Here is a 16,492-nt window from a genome sequence, read left to right as displayed (position 1 = left end):
GAGCTGGTGCAGTGCTGAGTGTGGCTCCTGCTCTGAACAAGGCATGGTACTGTTTGGAGGGAGTTTTGTATAGCAAATGTCACTTTTCCCTCCACAAAAAAAGGGATACTCATGCCTGCTGAAGGATCTTTAAAATCCCTGTCTGTCTGAGCAGTTCAATGCCCAGATCTCCTGAGAATGTTTAACCTAATCTTGTGGAAAATTTCCTTCATTGATCAGGCCACGGACATCTCCTCATCCGTGTTATTGAACTGATGCTGTGGGTAAATCAGACCTGCTTGCAGCACCGGCAGCATTTGGGGTTGTGTTTTATTCCATTCAGAGGGAAGTGACTGCATCCAGCCCTCCCTGGAGCTGCTGCTGCTCAGTCACCAGGTGTGGGAAGTGTCTCAGACCATGATACTCCAGCAGATCAATGCCAGGGCCACGATTGGAATGCTGGCGGTGCCCACGGCAGCGCCCTGTGCCAGCCGTGCCACCACTGCTACCTGCGCTTATCACATCTGTGCCTCTTACCAATCACATCTGTGCTTATCAATCACATCTGTGCCTCTTACCAATCACATCTGTGCCTCTTATCAATCACATCTGTGGCTCTTATCAATCACATCTGTGCTTCTTATCACACCCCATGTGTGCAATCCCAGCAGTCGCACAGCTGATCGCGATCTCCTGTGTCCTTATCTTGGCACAAACTCTGTGGAAAGCCGAGCCCAAAACCAAAACCAGCACAGCCCAGGCCCAAAACCAGCACAGCCCAAAACCAAAACCAGCACAGCCCAGGCCCAAAACCAGCACAGCTTGGGCCCAAAACCAGCACAGCCTGGGCCCAAAACCAGCACAGCCCAAAACCAAAACCAGCACAGCCCAGGCCCAAAACCAGCACAGCTTGGGCCCAAAACCAGCACAGCCTGGGCCCAAAACCAGCACAGCCTGAGCCCAAAACCAGCCCGAGGCCAAAACCAAAACCAGTGCAACCCAGGTCCAAAACCAAAACCAGCACAGCCCGAGCACTCCCTGGGCCGAATTGCAATCTCTGGGCACCAGGAGATCTGGGATTTCTGGGAGGAATATCCTGGGGTGAGGCTCTGAAAGGGAATTCTGTAAAATGGGAGGGGTCCACTCATGGTCCCGCTGCTAAAACCACTCTCAGCTCTGCAGAACAGAGCTCATTTCGGGGCCAGCACATTGAGGTAAGGGGTGGGCAGCCCATCGCCTGGAGAGCCATTCTGTGAGATATTTATGGGCTGTGGCTTCCCCCAGCACCCCTCGTGGGGACATCCATCAATGGGGGGACACCCATCCCTCAGGGGACATCCATCCCTCGTGGGGACATCCATCCCTGGGGGGACACACATTCTCCCTGGGAAGGGAACACAAGGTGACAGCGGCTCCGGGTGATTTACACCAGCACTGCTCGATGGCACCGAATCCATGCGCTGGGATGCAAATCGGGATGCTTCGGGATGCTAATTTCTTTAAATTAGCCAGATTAGCAAGAAAACAATTTGCATTCTGAAGAGATGCTGGTACCTGTCCCCGCATACATTGGGCCTGTGCCCGTGCAACCCCAGCACCAGTTTTTCCGCTCGGGCTCTCTCCAATGTCACTGCACCCTCAGAGGACAGGCAGGACTCGGTCCCACGCGTGATTCCAGAGAAATCTGCTGGGCTCTGACTTTCTACAAGACTTGGGGCAGCCCCTCGCTCCTGACTTCCCTGTGCCTCTGCTAGGGATCATCACTGACTTCATAGGCTTTAATTATCAGCTTAATGAGAGCATTTCCCACAACCTCCAAAGAAAGATGCCATTGAAAATTGCATTATCCCCTTATTGACTGCCTTTTCAATTAAAACTCCTAAGCAAGGCAACTAGACCCCACTTTTGCCTGGTAGAAATATCCCTTTAACATTCACGTGAAGTTGCAGAAAACAAACCTTCCCTGCCATCAGCACCTCAGGAGACTGCAGCATTATTTCATCAACAGAGAGAAATCACGGGTTTGTCTGAAAATTCCTTTTGACAGCCACGAGAGAAATGTTATAAAAAACAACACCAAAACGTGCACGGGGCTGCTCTGGGCATCACCAAAGCCCATTTTTCACATCCCATTGTGGGACCACAGTGTGGAATTTGGGTTTGTCACAAGCACCAGCCACCCAGCTCGCCCTCCTGCTCCTCCCCACAGCCACGCACCGGCGCTGGGAGCTGCTGGGGGATCAAGTCCAACCCTCCCATCCCTGTGCTGCAGATGTGCTACTCTCCCCAGGGTCCTTGGGATTCTGAGCCATGTGTGGATTATCCCCAAATTAACTCAGAGATGGTTTAAGGATGGGGAGGATGGAGAAGAAGGCCGGGAGCTCGTGCGCTGTCTGTTCTCCCTCACCTTCCTCGCTCCTCTCCAGAAGCCATCCCACAATCCCTGACCCAGCCAGGCTCACAGGACCCCAATCCCCCAGAACAGCTGCAGCCAGGTGAGCAGGATGTGCTCCCTGGCCCGGGCCAGCCCCGGGCCAGCTCCCTCCCCTCCCTGCTCCAAATGCAGATTTATAAACCCCGGTCGGGCTGGGGTCCCTGGCTGAGGAAGGGAAATGGCTCTGTGGGGACCGGGGAGCGAAGGGTGAATGGCTGCACCTGAGGATTTCAGAGCTCTTTACCAGCTTAAAGATTCCAGGATTCCAAGGCACTCACACATTCCCAGAGCTTGTTTACAAAATGGGTGGGCAGGGAAACCCTGGGAATGGGGGTGAGGGGTCTATTGGGACATGGAAACCCCGGGAATGGGGGTGAGGGGTCTATTGGGACATGGAAACCCCGGGAATGGGGGTGAGGGGTCTGTTGGGACATGGAAACCCCGGGAATGGGGGTGAGCGGTCTATTGGGACAGGGAAACCTTGGGAATGGTGGTGAGGGGTCTATTGGGACATGGAAACCTTGGGAATGGTGGTGAGGGGTCTGTTGGGACATGGAAACCCCGGGAATGGGGGTGAGGGGTCTATTGGGACATGGAAACCCCGGGAATGGGGGTGAGGGGTCTATTGGGACATGGAAACCCCGGGAATGAGGGTGAGGGGTCTGTTGGGACATGGAAACCCCGGGAATGGGGGTGAGGAGCTGCTGGGCCAGGCCAGCCTGGCAGGCGGCAAAGGGGGTGAGGACAGAGGGGTTCAGGCAGAGTTCCACCCCATCCCTGAGTTCCCTGAGCCAAGGGATGGGTCACTGCCTGTGTGGATGATCTTAGCAGAACACCAGAGCTGAGTTTAAGCACTGGTTTAAAGCCACCTAAAGCACTCCTTGATTCCCTCCTAGCAGTGCCCTCACATTTTCCTCCCCCGGAAAGCTCTCTGTTAATCCTGGCATTAATGTCACCGAGTCACCTGGGGGCACCAGCGCTGTGGCTGAGCCTCATGACTCAAACAATGACTCAGAACCTCTCTGTCCACCCCATCAGAGCCAAATCAGATCATCTCCTTGTTCCCAGGCCCTCAGCTGGGTGAGAAGAGCTCCAGGTGCCCAGAGTCCCAGCAGGAACTCTCAGCCCTGGCAGGAGCCAGGGTAGTGTGACAATAACAAGGAATGGCAGTGGTGGGGGCCTGGCTCGTTGTCCCATCGTGGGGAGAGGATGCTGAAGGCACCAAGGAACACCTCTGGGTTCTCTGGGGACCTTTGCAGTGCCACAGACCTCGTGTGGCCAGTGGGAACTTGCCAAAGCTCCCCCTCACTGCTCATTCATGGGGTGCAGAGAGACCTTGGGGATAATTCCAGCTTGGGAATAATTCCAACATCAACATTTGCCATGTGTGAGCTCAGTTTGGCCACTGAGAGCTCCAAGAGCTCCAGCAGGGAGTCCTGGGATCCCGTGGCACATCCAGCACCCTTGTTGGGGATGACAGGGTTGGAGCTGGATCATCTCTAAGGTCCCTCCCACCCCAAACCGCTGTGGCTCTTTGATTCCAAGGGCACCAAGGATGCTGGAGCAGCAGCACACAGCAGCGTGGAGCTGGGAATCCAAGAGTTTTTCCAGACCTTGCAGCCCGGGGAGATTTGCTTTGGACCTGAGTGACTCAAAGGAGTGTCTGCACCTCTGCAAAATGTCCATTGGGTCTCCTAAATAAACCTGTGGGGTCACAAAATCATGGAATCATTGAAGCTGGAACTGACCTCCAGGATCATTGAGTCCAAACTTCCCCCAGCACTGCCAAGGCCACCACTGACCCCTGTCCCCAAGAGCCACATCCACATGGTTTTCGAACATTTTCAGGGATGCCTGATCACCCTTCCAGTGAATAAATGTTCCCAATGTCCACCCTGAGTCTGCCTGGCCCAGCCTGAGCTGTTCCCTCTCCTTCTGTCCCTGTCCCTGGAGCAGAGCCCGACCCCCTGGCTGTCCCCTCCTGTCAGGAGCTGTGCAGAGGAAATGGGACACAGGAAAATCATTAATGACTGAAGATCTGGAGGGGACTGGAAAAGCACCACTGCCCTGCAGGGTGCAGACTTTGGGTTGGACACCTCAGGGGAGATGAAAGAGCCTGCAGCCCTTTGGAAAGGGGATTTACTCCCTAAGCCACTTCCCTCCAACACCAATTCTCCTCCAGGTTCCGATCCCACTCCCCAGCACCGAGAGGTTCCAGGTGCCACCAGCTGATCCTGCAGGTTCTGCACTGGTTTAGAAGAGCTGAGCACAGAGAATTCCCACCCTTTCCCTAAGTTTTGAGCTCAGATGAAGGATTTCATCTTCCCTGAGCCCTTCACTACAGGGAGCAGCTGGATCTGCTGGGCTGTGCAGCAGGAACCTGAGAGGCAGAGCTGTGCAGTCCTTGTCAGGGCACCAGCAGCCCCAAACATCCCCAGCTGCACCCAAACCACCCCCTGACCCCATCCCACCTCCCCCTGCTCCTGATCCCACAGGATCCATCCTCAGAACTCTGCCCGGGCTGGAAATGCCAGGCAGGGAGAGCAGGGCTCCAAATCCCCTCATCAGCTCCTGGGAGCTCCTGCCTGAGCTTTGAGGGAATGAGGGAATGCTCAGAGGGGCAGAGGTGACCCCATCCCACCCCCATTCCCATGGGACAGCCCCACCTCAGCCCTCAGGAGAGACCCGTCTCTCCAAAAGTCTCCTGTCTGAGCTGCTGCCTTGGAGGGTGGAATTAAATCTTCATTGGGCTGGAGAAAGGCAGAGCTGGAGAGGGGAAGTGGAGGGGGAAAACATGCCTGGAAATGAGAGGGGGAAAGGGAAATGAGAGCGGAAAAGGAAAATGAGAGGGGAAAAACATTCCTGAATTGCATCACCTCCACCCCCGGGCAGAACGGACTTAGCCCGGGTTTTCAGAGCCTTGTGCATCCAATTGGGTGGATAATGTTCCCTGATTGCTCCCTAAATGAGCCTTTCCCTGGCTGTTCTCAGGAAAATCAGGATAATCGGGTCCCTGGACGTTCCCTGCGGGGCCCCTGCGAGGATGAGGATGAGGATGAGGATGAGGATGAGGATGAGGATGAGTATAAGGATGAGGATAAGGATGAAGATGAAGATGAGGATGAGGATGAGGATGAGGATGAGGATGAGGATGAGGATGAGGATGAGGATAAGGATGAAGATGAAGATGAGGATGAGGATGAGGATGAGGATGAGGATGAGTATAAGGATGAGGATAAGGATGAAGATGAAGATGAGGATGAGGATGAGGATGAGGATGAGGATGAGGATGAGTATAAGGATGAGGATAAGGATGAAGATGAAGATGAGGATGAGGATGAGGATGAGGATGGGGATGAGGAAGCACGCTGGGAGCTGATGAGCGCCGTGCTCCTCCTGCCGAGCGTGACCTCCAGCCAGCAGCGAGGTGAGATATTTAAAGTTAATGAGCTGGGTTTGCAGCTCGGGGCCCGGAGCACACAATGCTGTTTATTTTTATTCTCCAGCAGCTGCTGCAGTGCCCGGCCGGCCCGGGCTGTGTCATTGCTGTGCCCGGCTCAGCCGAGCGGGGCTGGCGAGGTCTGGGCGAGGCTGTGCCCTGGGAGGAGGCACAGGATGAGCAGGAGCAGCTCCAGCCTCAGGAGATTTCCCAGACAAGGCTTTCGGTGTCAAAGACTGGCAGGGCAGAGCCTCCTCGGCAGCCTGAGCCCTTGTCCAGCACAAGGCAGAGAAATTCTCCCTAATTACAGCTCAGTCCACAACCACAATGGGAACAGAGAAAATCTGCCCCAAAACTTTGGCCTTGGAAAACAGTTTTAATTACAGACAGCTCCAGCGACTTCTGGGAGGAGAGAAACAACTGTCCCCACCGCCAGGAGAGACGTGGGTCTGTAGGAATGAATCCAGAGAAGAGCACAGAGCTGCTCCAAGGCTTGGGAGACCTCTGGAGCCAGGATGGGAGAGCTGGGGGTGCTCAGCTGGAGAGGAGAAGGCTCCAGGGAGAGCTCAGAGCCCTTCCAAGTCCTGAAGGGGCTCCAGGAGAGCTGGAGAGGGACTGGGGATGAGGAGGATGGAGGGACAGGACTGGAATCTCAGTTTGAAGTTCTGGAAGAGCTCTGGAATGGCTCCCCACTGCCAGAGGGCAGGGATGGATGGGATATTGGGAATTAGAAATTGTTTCCTGGGAGGGTGGCACAGGGTGCCCAGAGCAGCTGTGGCTGCCCCTGGATCCCTGGCAGTGCCCAAGGCCAGGCTGGACACTGGGGCTGGAGCAGCTGGGACAGTGGGAGGTGTCCCTGCCCATGGAATGAGAGCAGCTCTAAGATCCGATCCCACCCAAACCATTCTGGGATTCCATGAAGACTTCACTGGATCTGAGGAAAGTGGCAAACATGTCCACTGGAGCCCCTCTTGTCCCTTAAGTCCCTCCACTCCTGCAGTTTTCAGAGCAGTTGTGTGGGTCTGGTTCCATGACAACCCCACAGAAAAGATCCATGGATCATAGGGACCATCCCTGGAGAAGGGGTTTCCACGGGGGCTGGAAGGCTCCAGCTGAGCCCAAAATGGGGGAGCAGGGGGAGTTTGTCCTTCCCACCGATGGGATGGATGCAGAAGGAGGGAACAGCTCCCAGGCCTGGTTTGCTTCCCGTTAAAAATAAATCTGTGAACTCTCCGTGTCCCCAGCAGACAGGGACTGAGGGGGACAGGGAATCTGCTGTGTTCCTGCTCTAGCACAAGCAGGAAACCAGGTGAAAACGTCCAAGGAAAACAGCTGCAGCAAGGAATAAATGCCCATCAGACACCTGCCAGCTCCACAGCAGCCCCAGGGAGCTGCAGGATGCCCAGGGACCAGCCCTGTCACCAGATGTCCCCAGGGGAGGGCCCTGCAGGAGCTGCTGAGGTGGGGTGTGAGTCCCCAGAGCCCCCAGCCCTCTCTGAAACGCCCTCCCTGGGCACCCAAAGCCATTTGGCAGGGCTGTGCAGAGCTCTCTGTCCGTTCCCAGCGGTGAGCAGCTCAAGAGCAGTGGGATCCCCCCAGACTCCCCAGGATCCCATCAGCTCCGGGAAGGGCAGAGAGCTCTGGGTGCCCCCTGGGCAGCACCAGCAGCTCATTACAGCAGGACTCCGGGTGCCCCAGGGGCACACACACCCTGGGAAGCCAAAATGATCCCAGGGCGCTGCATTTCAGCCAGAAATAAAATTCAGCAAGGATGCAAAGGAAGCACAGGGCACGAGGTGCCCCCCAGCCCAAGCACAGGGGGGTTCCACTGTGCTCAGGGCTTCCTTTTGTGCTGGGCTGCACGTCAGTAAAGGCAGGGTGGGATATTATTGGGTATAATTTGATATAATTCGGTGTAATTTGATGAACCTCTTGCTGCTCCTGAGCTGCAGATCTGACAGGCTGCAGCAGCAGCTGTAATTACTCCTCATTTCTGCAGTGAGAAGACAGAATAGGATAAAATGTGATAATCCTCATTGTTCAAATGAGAGCAGACAGGGAGAGAGTGGCCCCCATAAATCCAGACAAGTCTCATCAAATCCATCTCACTGCCCAAAATTCCCAGCTCAGCAACACATTTTAAAGGACAGCCAGGCTAGAATCGGGCTGGATCATTTCTCACACTGAAAAATCACTTTGAGATCAAAAGACAAACCCAAAATCCATCATAATCCATTATAACCCATTGCCCCTGGATCCCTGGAAGTGCCCAAGGTCAGGCTGGACGAGGTAGTGAACCTGGGGTAGTGGAAGGCGTCCCTGCTCATGGCAAGGGGTGGAATGAAATTATTTTTAAGATTATTTCCATGCCAAACCTGGGATTCTAGGATTGTCTGACTCCTGTGAACTCTGATTTTAACCCAGAAAAGGCTCCTGTCCCCCTCCAGCAGCCTGGGCTGTTTTATACTGAAACACATTTTATATTGAGATATAAAATGAAATATTTTATCCAGCTCTTTTCATGCTGAAACACAAGGAAACATCCACTACAGTAAAAAAGAATAAAAGTGAGAGACAAAAGAAGGAGAGAAAATGTTTCCAGCTTGGGAATGTCACCATTGTCCCACACCAGGCAGTTCAAGCTGAGCTTGTGGACAGAAGCCAACATTTCATCGATCAAAGTTTGGACAGGATGATCTTGGAAGTCTCTTCCAACCTTAGTGATCCTGGGATTTGTCCAAATTTAATGATCCTGTGATCCTGGGATTTGTCCATGCCTAAGAACAAGGGATTTGCCTTCTGCCTGCCCCAGGGGAAAGCTGGACAGTTCACAGTTCATTTTTGAAGGAGAGATTTGCTCTGTCTCCAGATGTCATTGACCAATCCCAGGACTGGTGTCTCTTCCCTCACCAGGAGCCAGAGCAGGCAAACTAAAGCAATGGGGGAGAAATGAAAAACTGGAATCTCAGTTCGAAGTTCTGGAAGAGTTCTGGAATTACTGAGGTTAGAAAAGACCTCCAAGGTCATCAGGTCCAAGTTTGGTCCAAGTGGCCCCATGGCCACCAAACTACAGCACCGATGCCACCAATGCCTGGGTTTGAACATCCAGGACAACCTCAGGTTGTTCTGGAAACAACCAGGAAAGGTTTAGGTTGGATACTGGGAAAATGTCTCCATGAAAAGGCTGGTCAGGCATTGACACTGCCCAGGGGTTTAACAGCCCTGTGGATGAGGCACCTGGGGACATGGGGCAGTGGTGGCCTTGGCAGTGCTGGGGGAATGGTTGGACTCGATGACCTCACAGATCTTTTGCAGAATTTTTAGCTGAAATTCCCCCATTTTTCACTGCTCCCAAGGATGTCACCATCCCAGAATGTTCCAGAGGTACCAGGCAGGTCCTTGGTTTCAACTTTTGCTTCATCAAAACATTCCCTGTTCTCACCCCAATAAATAATTTGACATCCAGGGGTGGATTTTTCCCCTTCTTGTGGTAGCCTGGAGTTATTTGTCCAGCTGCTCTTCTAATTAGTGCACCAAGTGCTCATTTGATTCCTCAGATAAAAATCCTAGAAAAACAATTTGTGACACTTAAGCCACACATTCATCTCTTTTATAGCAAATCCTGCTTAAAGAGGAGGAATCCCAGATCAGACCACACATTCCATGTGCCATTTCCCAGCGTTTTTATCATCACTGCCAATTGGAAGAATTTAAAAATAATTCCATTTTCTAGCACAGAAATGTGTAAACTATTCCCTTTCCCTGTGCTGGCAGAACATTCCAGGTCATTCCCCAGCTTGCAGAGAGAAGCACGGGCCCCTCTCACAGTGTCTGTCCATGAAGTGTAGAATTATGGCTGAAAATGAGGGGAATCCAGAGGATAAAGGCTAGATTTGACCTCTGGGAGTATTTCCAGACCAAAATATTGGCTCCCTACAAGGCACAGCCCCCAGAGGGGTGCCCAGGTCCACCAACAACCTCTGTGGGAAGAGCCCCACACTTCCAAAAAAAGCTTTGGGATAATGGGAATCTTGGAACCCCCAGCCCTCACCTCCCTTCCTAAAGAGAAACATTTTTGCCCAGCAAATCCCTTTTCTTCCTGTCCTGTTCTGGCACTTCCCATCCCAGCAGTGCCACAACATCTCCTGGAGTTCACAGAAGGGGGGTTCTGAGGATTTCTTAGGATTTCTCTGGAGACCTTGAAATATTCCAGGGAGATTCCTATTTTTCTCCATAACTGAGGGGGTTTTATGCCAATTGTATGACCCAGGGGAGGAGCCACGCATTCCTACCTGGATACAATCTGACTTTGGGAACAGCACAGCAGCCTTTGCCCCCTGCATTCCCAGAGGAGCAGCTTCCTTCCCCCTGCATTCCCAGAGGAGCAGCTTTCTTCCCCCTGCATTCCCAGAGGAGCAGCTTTCTTCCCCCTGCATTCCCAGAGGAGCCCAGGCCCATCTCCCCCAGCCCTGGAGCTCCAGAGGAAAACTCCCCCCTTGTGCAGGATCCTGCTCCAGCAGAAGCACAGCTGGCACTGCAGGAGGGCTGAGCCCCCCTGGGATGGGGCTGAGCCACCTCCCTGACACACAGGGGAAAGCTCCTCTTCCCACTCTGGCAGTGGTTTGGGTTTTTTTGGGTTTTTTTTTGTACTATTGCATTTGTATTTTTAATTGTCCTAGTAAAGAACTGTTATTCCTATTCCCATATCTTTGCCTGAGAGCCCTCTAATTTTAAAATGATATTATTTCAGAGGGAGGGGGTTTACATTCTCCACTTCAGGGAGGCTCCTGCCTTCCCTCGCAGACACCTGTCTGTTCAAATCGAGACACCTGGCAGAATCCTGGAACCATGGAATACCTGGAGTTGGGAGGGACCCACAGGGATCAGAGAATCCAAATCCTGCCCTGCACAGACAACCCAACCACCCTACCCCAGGCCTGGCAGTGCTGTCCAAGCACTCAGCCAAGCTTTGGAAGAACTGCAGCCCTCAGCACCTGTGCAGGCATCAGAGGTGACACCTGTGAAGGGCTCCTGGCCCAAATCCCAGCTGTGCCAGGGCCGGTTTTGCTCAAGCTCCAGCAGTGCTCTCTCCCTAACCCCATTTTTCCACCAAAAGTGATGAATTATGGAGCATCCATTCCTTCCTGCTCCGATGGGGGGTCTGAGAGTGCCCCTGAGCAGCTGCACAACGTGGCCCTGGAGGGAACTCTCCTATGCCACTCCCTGAGTTATTCCCTGTGCCATTCCCTGTGCCATTCCCAGAGCCATTCCCTGTGCCATTCCCTGTGCCTGTCCCTGAGCCATTCCCTGAGCCATTCCCTGTGCCACTCCCTGTGCCATTCCCTGAGCCATTCCCTGTGCCACTCCCTGTGCCACTCCCTGTGCCACTCCCTGTGCCATTCCCTGTGCCACTCCCTGAGCCATTCCCTGAGCCACCCCCTGTGCCATTCCCTGTGCCATTCCCTGTGCCACTCCCTGTGCCATTCCCTGAGCCATTCCCTGAGCCATTCCCTGTGCCATTCCCTGTGCCATTCCCTGTGCCATTCCCTGTGCCACTCCCTGTGCCACTCCCTGAGCCATTCCCTGAGCCACCCCCTGTGCCATTCCCTGTGCCATTCCCTGTGCCACTCCCTGTGCCATTCCCTGAGCCATTCCCTGTGCCATTCCCTGTGCCATTCCCTGTGCCATTCCCTGTGCCACTCCCTGTGCCATTCCCTGAGCCATTCCCTGTGCCATTCCCTGTGTCTCTCCCTGTGCCACTCCCTGTGCCACTCCCTGTGCCATTCCCTGAGCCATTCCCTGAGCCATTCCCTGAGCCATTCCCTGTGCCATTCCCAGAGCCATTCCCTGTGTCACTCTCTGTGCCATTCCCAGAGCCATTCCCTGAGCCATTCCCTGTGTCACTCCCTGTGCCATTCCCTGTGCCATTCCCTGAGCCATTCCCTGTGCCATTCCCTGTGCCACTCCCTGTGCCACTCCCTGTGCCATTCCCTGAGCCATTCCCTGTGTCACTCTCTGTGCCATTCCCTGAGCCATTCCCTGTGTCACTCCCTGTGCCATTCCCTGTGCCATTCCCTGTGCCACTCCCTGGCTCAGTGGCAGGAGGTGACCCCAGGTGTGAAGTTCTCTGCTCAGGTCCCTTTATGCTCAGCCCCAGCACAGGCTGTGGGTGCTCCTCAGGAGTGCCCAGCCTGGCACTCCTGCTCTCTCCATCGCCATCCCTGCAGAAATCAGGGAAAGCCAGCCCAGCCCAGCTCCCGTCCCAGCCCCTGGCTCTCCTGTTTTTGCTGGCTCCCAGTGAGGTCAGCTGTGGCCCCTCTGCCACGCTGGAATCTGCTGATGAAAACTGGATGTTGGGGCTGCTCAGGCTGGCTCAGCTTAAATCCCAAGCCCTGCCAATTTTCTTACCTCATTTGCAGACCCTGGCAGCAGTTTTGATGGGAAGGAAGGAATGGATGTCTGGCTGCTCCACCTGCCAGCACATCGTAACTCACGGCACGGCGCAGAGATGTGCAGAGGATTTCACCTCCCCCCAGCTCTCCTGGCCACTGCAGACTCCTCCCAGGGTGTGACCTTTCAACCACCCGAGCTCCCAACCCATCCAATGCCAAGCAAGAGCCTGGAAAACCTCAGCAGCCCTCCCCAGGAGTATATGGGAAGGTGGTCAGGCTGCTCCTGGGAGCACTGGGCACAGCCAACATTCCTACCCTGCTCCTGAATGCTGCCCTTTCCCAGAAGGAGAGGAAGAAGGAGGCTGCTGCTGGTTCTCACTCCACAGTTCAAGTTAAATCCCAGGAAAACATGAAGAATCCATTGGAGAAAAAGTAGCCATAATAATATAAATTCAAGCTGTACAGCACTAATTCAATTTGCAGGCAAGGTAAATCTTTCACAGAATATTTGCTCAGTGCCTCAGGAATTTCCTATTCCCTGATTATTTTTTAAATCCACGGCCCACTTGACCTTCCCCTGGCACACCCCCAAAGCCCTGCTACAACACTGCACCAGTACAACCAGTTTGGAGCTGGAGGACGAGCTGCCATCCCTGCAGAAAGCACCTTGAGCTCCCTGGAAAGCCTCAGCAGGAATTTACCACTTCCACCATTCCAGGTTTAACTCTGCTCCCCACCTCGGGTCCCCCCACAGCACCAGTCTGCACAGAACGGTGCCAAAGCCTGCCAGAGTCAGGGAAGGACTGGAGATCAATCAGAACTGGGAGCCAAGTCCCAGCACTCTTTTTCCAAAAAAGCTCCGAATTTCGGGAAAAGACCCCAGGAGTTGGCAGCTCACTGTAATAAATAAAAAGGTCTTTGTTCGTCAAAACGAGTATTAAAGGAGATAAGAATTTGAACTGAGTAGAGAATTTCAAGATATGAGAGGAGAAGGAGAAAGGAGGGGAAACAGCTTAAGAATTGTGCAGATGCAACTAGCATAGAAAACTGTGTAACTAATTATATATGTTAACTTTTAAGCCAAGGACAATCTCCAAGGAAGATGAGGAGCCTTCATTCCTACGACCACCAAGGGCAGAAAAAAAAAAAAGGAAGAACCCCTAGCAACCAATTGCACTGGCGCAGAGTGCATTGAGAGAAAATACGTCAACCAGAAAATAAAAAAATAATAAAAAAAAAAAAATAAGAAGAAGAAGAAAAAAAGACTATAAAACAAAAAAGTCAAAGGGGAGGGTGCATGCTGTGGTAGAGAAGGGACTCTCTGGCCACCCAGTGCTGCTTTTTGCTTAATACCACTTGCTGAATAAATTCTTGTAAATTAATTTATCTATAATTAGCCTCCCTAATTGAATTTATCCAGAACAACACTAAGCCTGGCTTTGCCAAACCTGAGCCCGAGTCCCTCTCTGCCAGGAAAGGGCAGCACAGCAGGGCAAGGGGCAAACAGCAACTTTTGGACAGAACACTTTGAAAAGCGTTGGCTCCTTTTTTCCCCTTTTCTTTAGAGAATGAGATCATGCCCACAGTGCATCTCCTGTCCTTGCCAGGCTCTGCAGGACACCTGCAGCAGGGTGACAGCTGTGACAATTGTCCTGTGCCTCCCAGGGACACCGGGAATGCCCAGCGGGGCAGGGCAGTGGCACTGCCCCATCTCCCCACTCTGCTCCCCAGTGTCCCCAAGGATTCCCATCGCCCCAGCCCCTGCTCCGGCAGCATTCCAGGGTTCCCACCCTGCCACGGCTGCTCCTGCACCCCAGCTCTGCCCTGCCAAGGGCATTTTAAAGGAATTGCTCCTTGTGCTCAGCTCTGCAGCAGCTGCAATTCCTCCCTGGCTCCAACATCCCGATCCCGCATCTCCTGGGGGTTCTGTTGCTTCTATTTCCTCAGCAATTGTTTGATGAGCTCTCCCAGCAGGACTTGGCTCGGGATGATTCCACCCCTCCAAACTTCTCCTCGCAGAGCAACCAACATCTCATTAGAGCAGCTCAGGACTCGGTGGGAATCCTGCTCCTCTCCCGGGAATGCCACCGGCCAGGGCTGCCCGGGAATGCAGAGGGAATAGTTCAAAGATTAAAAAGTTCAAAGTCCTGGGAAATATTATCTCTGCAGTGTAGGATTTCTGGGGTGTCTGGACCAGTCCAGGAGCTAGGCTGCATGATCCTGAGGTTCCCTTCCAACTCAGGATATTCCATGATGGTGATGGCATCAAAGGAATTGCTCCCATCACCTTCAGCCTGGCTCAGCTTCTGCCCATCTGACTTTGGTTTGGTTTTCAGCTGGGGAATGTCCCCCTCCAGGCTGGGCCAGCCCCTCACCACTCTGTGAGGGGAGACTCAGCTCCTCCCGAGGGACAGCTCCACCTCTGCCCTGTGGGACAGGGACAGCAAGGGCTGGAGCTGGGCCAGGGCAGGTCAGGCTGGATTTCAGGAAAGGTTCTTCCCCCAGAGGGTGCTGGCACTGCCCAGGCTGCCCAGGGAATGGGCACGGCCCTGAGGCTGCCACAGCTCCAGGAGCTCCCAGGCTGGGATTGTTGGGGTGTCTGTGCAGGGCCAGGGCTGGATTGATGATCCCTGTGGTCCCTTCCAGGCAGGATATTCCACGATTCCACAATCCACCACCTCAGTGTCTCTGCTCACAGACCTCTCAGCTCCCAGCCCCAAACTCCCCAGATCTGCCTGTTGCAAATGCCAGAGAAGTTTTAACTTTCCAGCAGCTGGGAGCCTGTTTCACTGGAAAGGTGGGAGGTGAGAGGGAAAATGCTCACCTCCAGTGCTCGGTTTTGGTGAAGCAGTCTTTGCCCTGTGCTTGGAGAGGGAATCAGGGGATGCTCCATCCTCTCCCTCTGTGAATGGGGATGTAGGGAAACCCCAGGGGCCCCTGCATCTGCTCAGAGGAGCTTCACCTTCATTTAAAGCATTTCACTCCAGAAGAGCTCCTGGGGATGCCCAGGGTGGGAGTGTTGGGATTTCTGAACTTTGTGAGAGCTGTTCTGTGTTCACCCACCACAAGGGATGATCCATCCCCCTTCCATGGACTGCCTGATCCCCACAGCAGGTTCACTTCTCACTTTGCCCTTTCCTTTTGTGTGGTGAAAGCAAAGTTCCCCAGCTGCCCTCCACCCTTCCCTTGGTGAGCAGGAATTGTTGGACGGGGATCCAAGGGCTGCCAAGCACCGGGAAACCCCGAGGATCCCCCAGGAGAGAGCAGAGCTCGACTCACCATCCATGTCCAGGCGCTGCATGATGATGGCCAGCTCCACCTCACTGGGCATGTAGCCCAGGGAGCGCATGGCCATGCCCAGCTCCTGCTTGGAGATGAAGCCATTCCCGTCCCGGTCCAGCACTCGGAAAGCCTCCCGGATCTCTGCCGAGGGAAGGGAGAAAGAAGGAGCTGTTATGGTGGAGGACTCGGTGGATGCTGAGCACAGAAGCTGCAGCTGTTGCCTTTTTCGATGTTTATTGTGAATATTTGATCACCCCGGGGCAGGATGATCAGGATATGTTGATGCACACCCATAAACCTCCGTGCACTCCCACACAGGATATCCCGGGATCAGAGACACAGAACTGGAGAAGCCCTCTAAGATTGAGTCCAACCACTTAACCCAGCACTGAGCCATGTCCCCAGCTGCCACATCCCCAGGGCTGTTAACCCCTCCAGGGACTCCACCCTGTGCCACCCTTTCAGTGAAGATAATTCCCAATATCCAGCCTGAACCTCTGCTGGCACAACCTGAAGCTGTTTCCTCTCATTCTCTTGCTGTCACCCTGGGTGATTTCCTTCTCCATATCCTTCGTACAGCTTTTCTCTAATTTATAAAGTTTTTAAAGCACTAAACAGCATCAGATCAATACAAATACTGATGGAACATAAGGAACCACTTCCATCAATTGTCCTTTGCCTGGCTCAGCTCCTGATATCTGACTTTGGTTTGTTTTTTAGCTTCAAACTGCTCCAGCCCATGGCAGCTCCTCTCCACTTGTGTGAGGGGAGACACTGAGGGGCAGCTCTGATCTCTGCTCAGTGGGACAGGGACAGCTGGAGCTGGGCCAGGGCAGGTCAGGCTGGATTTCAGGAAAGGTTCTTCCCCCAGAGGGTGCTGGCACTGCCCAGGCTGCCCAGGGAATGGGCACGGCCCCGAGGCTGCCACAGCTCCAGGGATGCCCAGGCTGGGATTGTTGGGGTGTC

General features: G+C 53.8%; 1 protein-coding gene across 4 annotated transcripts in view; it reads right to left on the bottom strand.

The window, feature by feature from the left end:
• Positions 1–16,492, bottom strand: part of CALN1 (calneuron 1) — a 150,776-nt gene that overhangs the window by 51,625 nt on the left and 82,659 nt on the right. For all 4 annotated transcript variants that reach the window (XM_077787472.1, XM_077787471.1, XM_021533213.3 and 1 more), the window contains one exon: positions 15,524–15,667. In XM_077787472.1, coding sequence (XP_077643598.1) covers positions 15,524–15,667 — 144 coding nt within the window. The remainder of the gene's footprint in view (positions 1–15,523; positions 15,668–16,492) is intronic.

This window comes from Lonchura striata, chromosome 20 (assembly GCF_046129695.1).
Source record: "Lonchura striata isolate bLonStr1 chromosome 20, bLonStr1.mat, whole genome shotgun sequence".
Lineage (NCBI taxonomy): Eukaryota > Metazoa > Chordata > Aves > Passeriformes > Estrildidae > Lonchura > Lonchura striata.
This window is presented reverse-complemented; position numbering and strand designations above follow the sequence as displayed.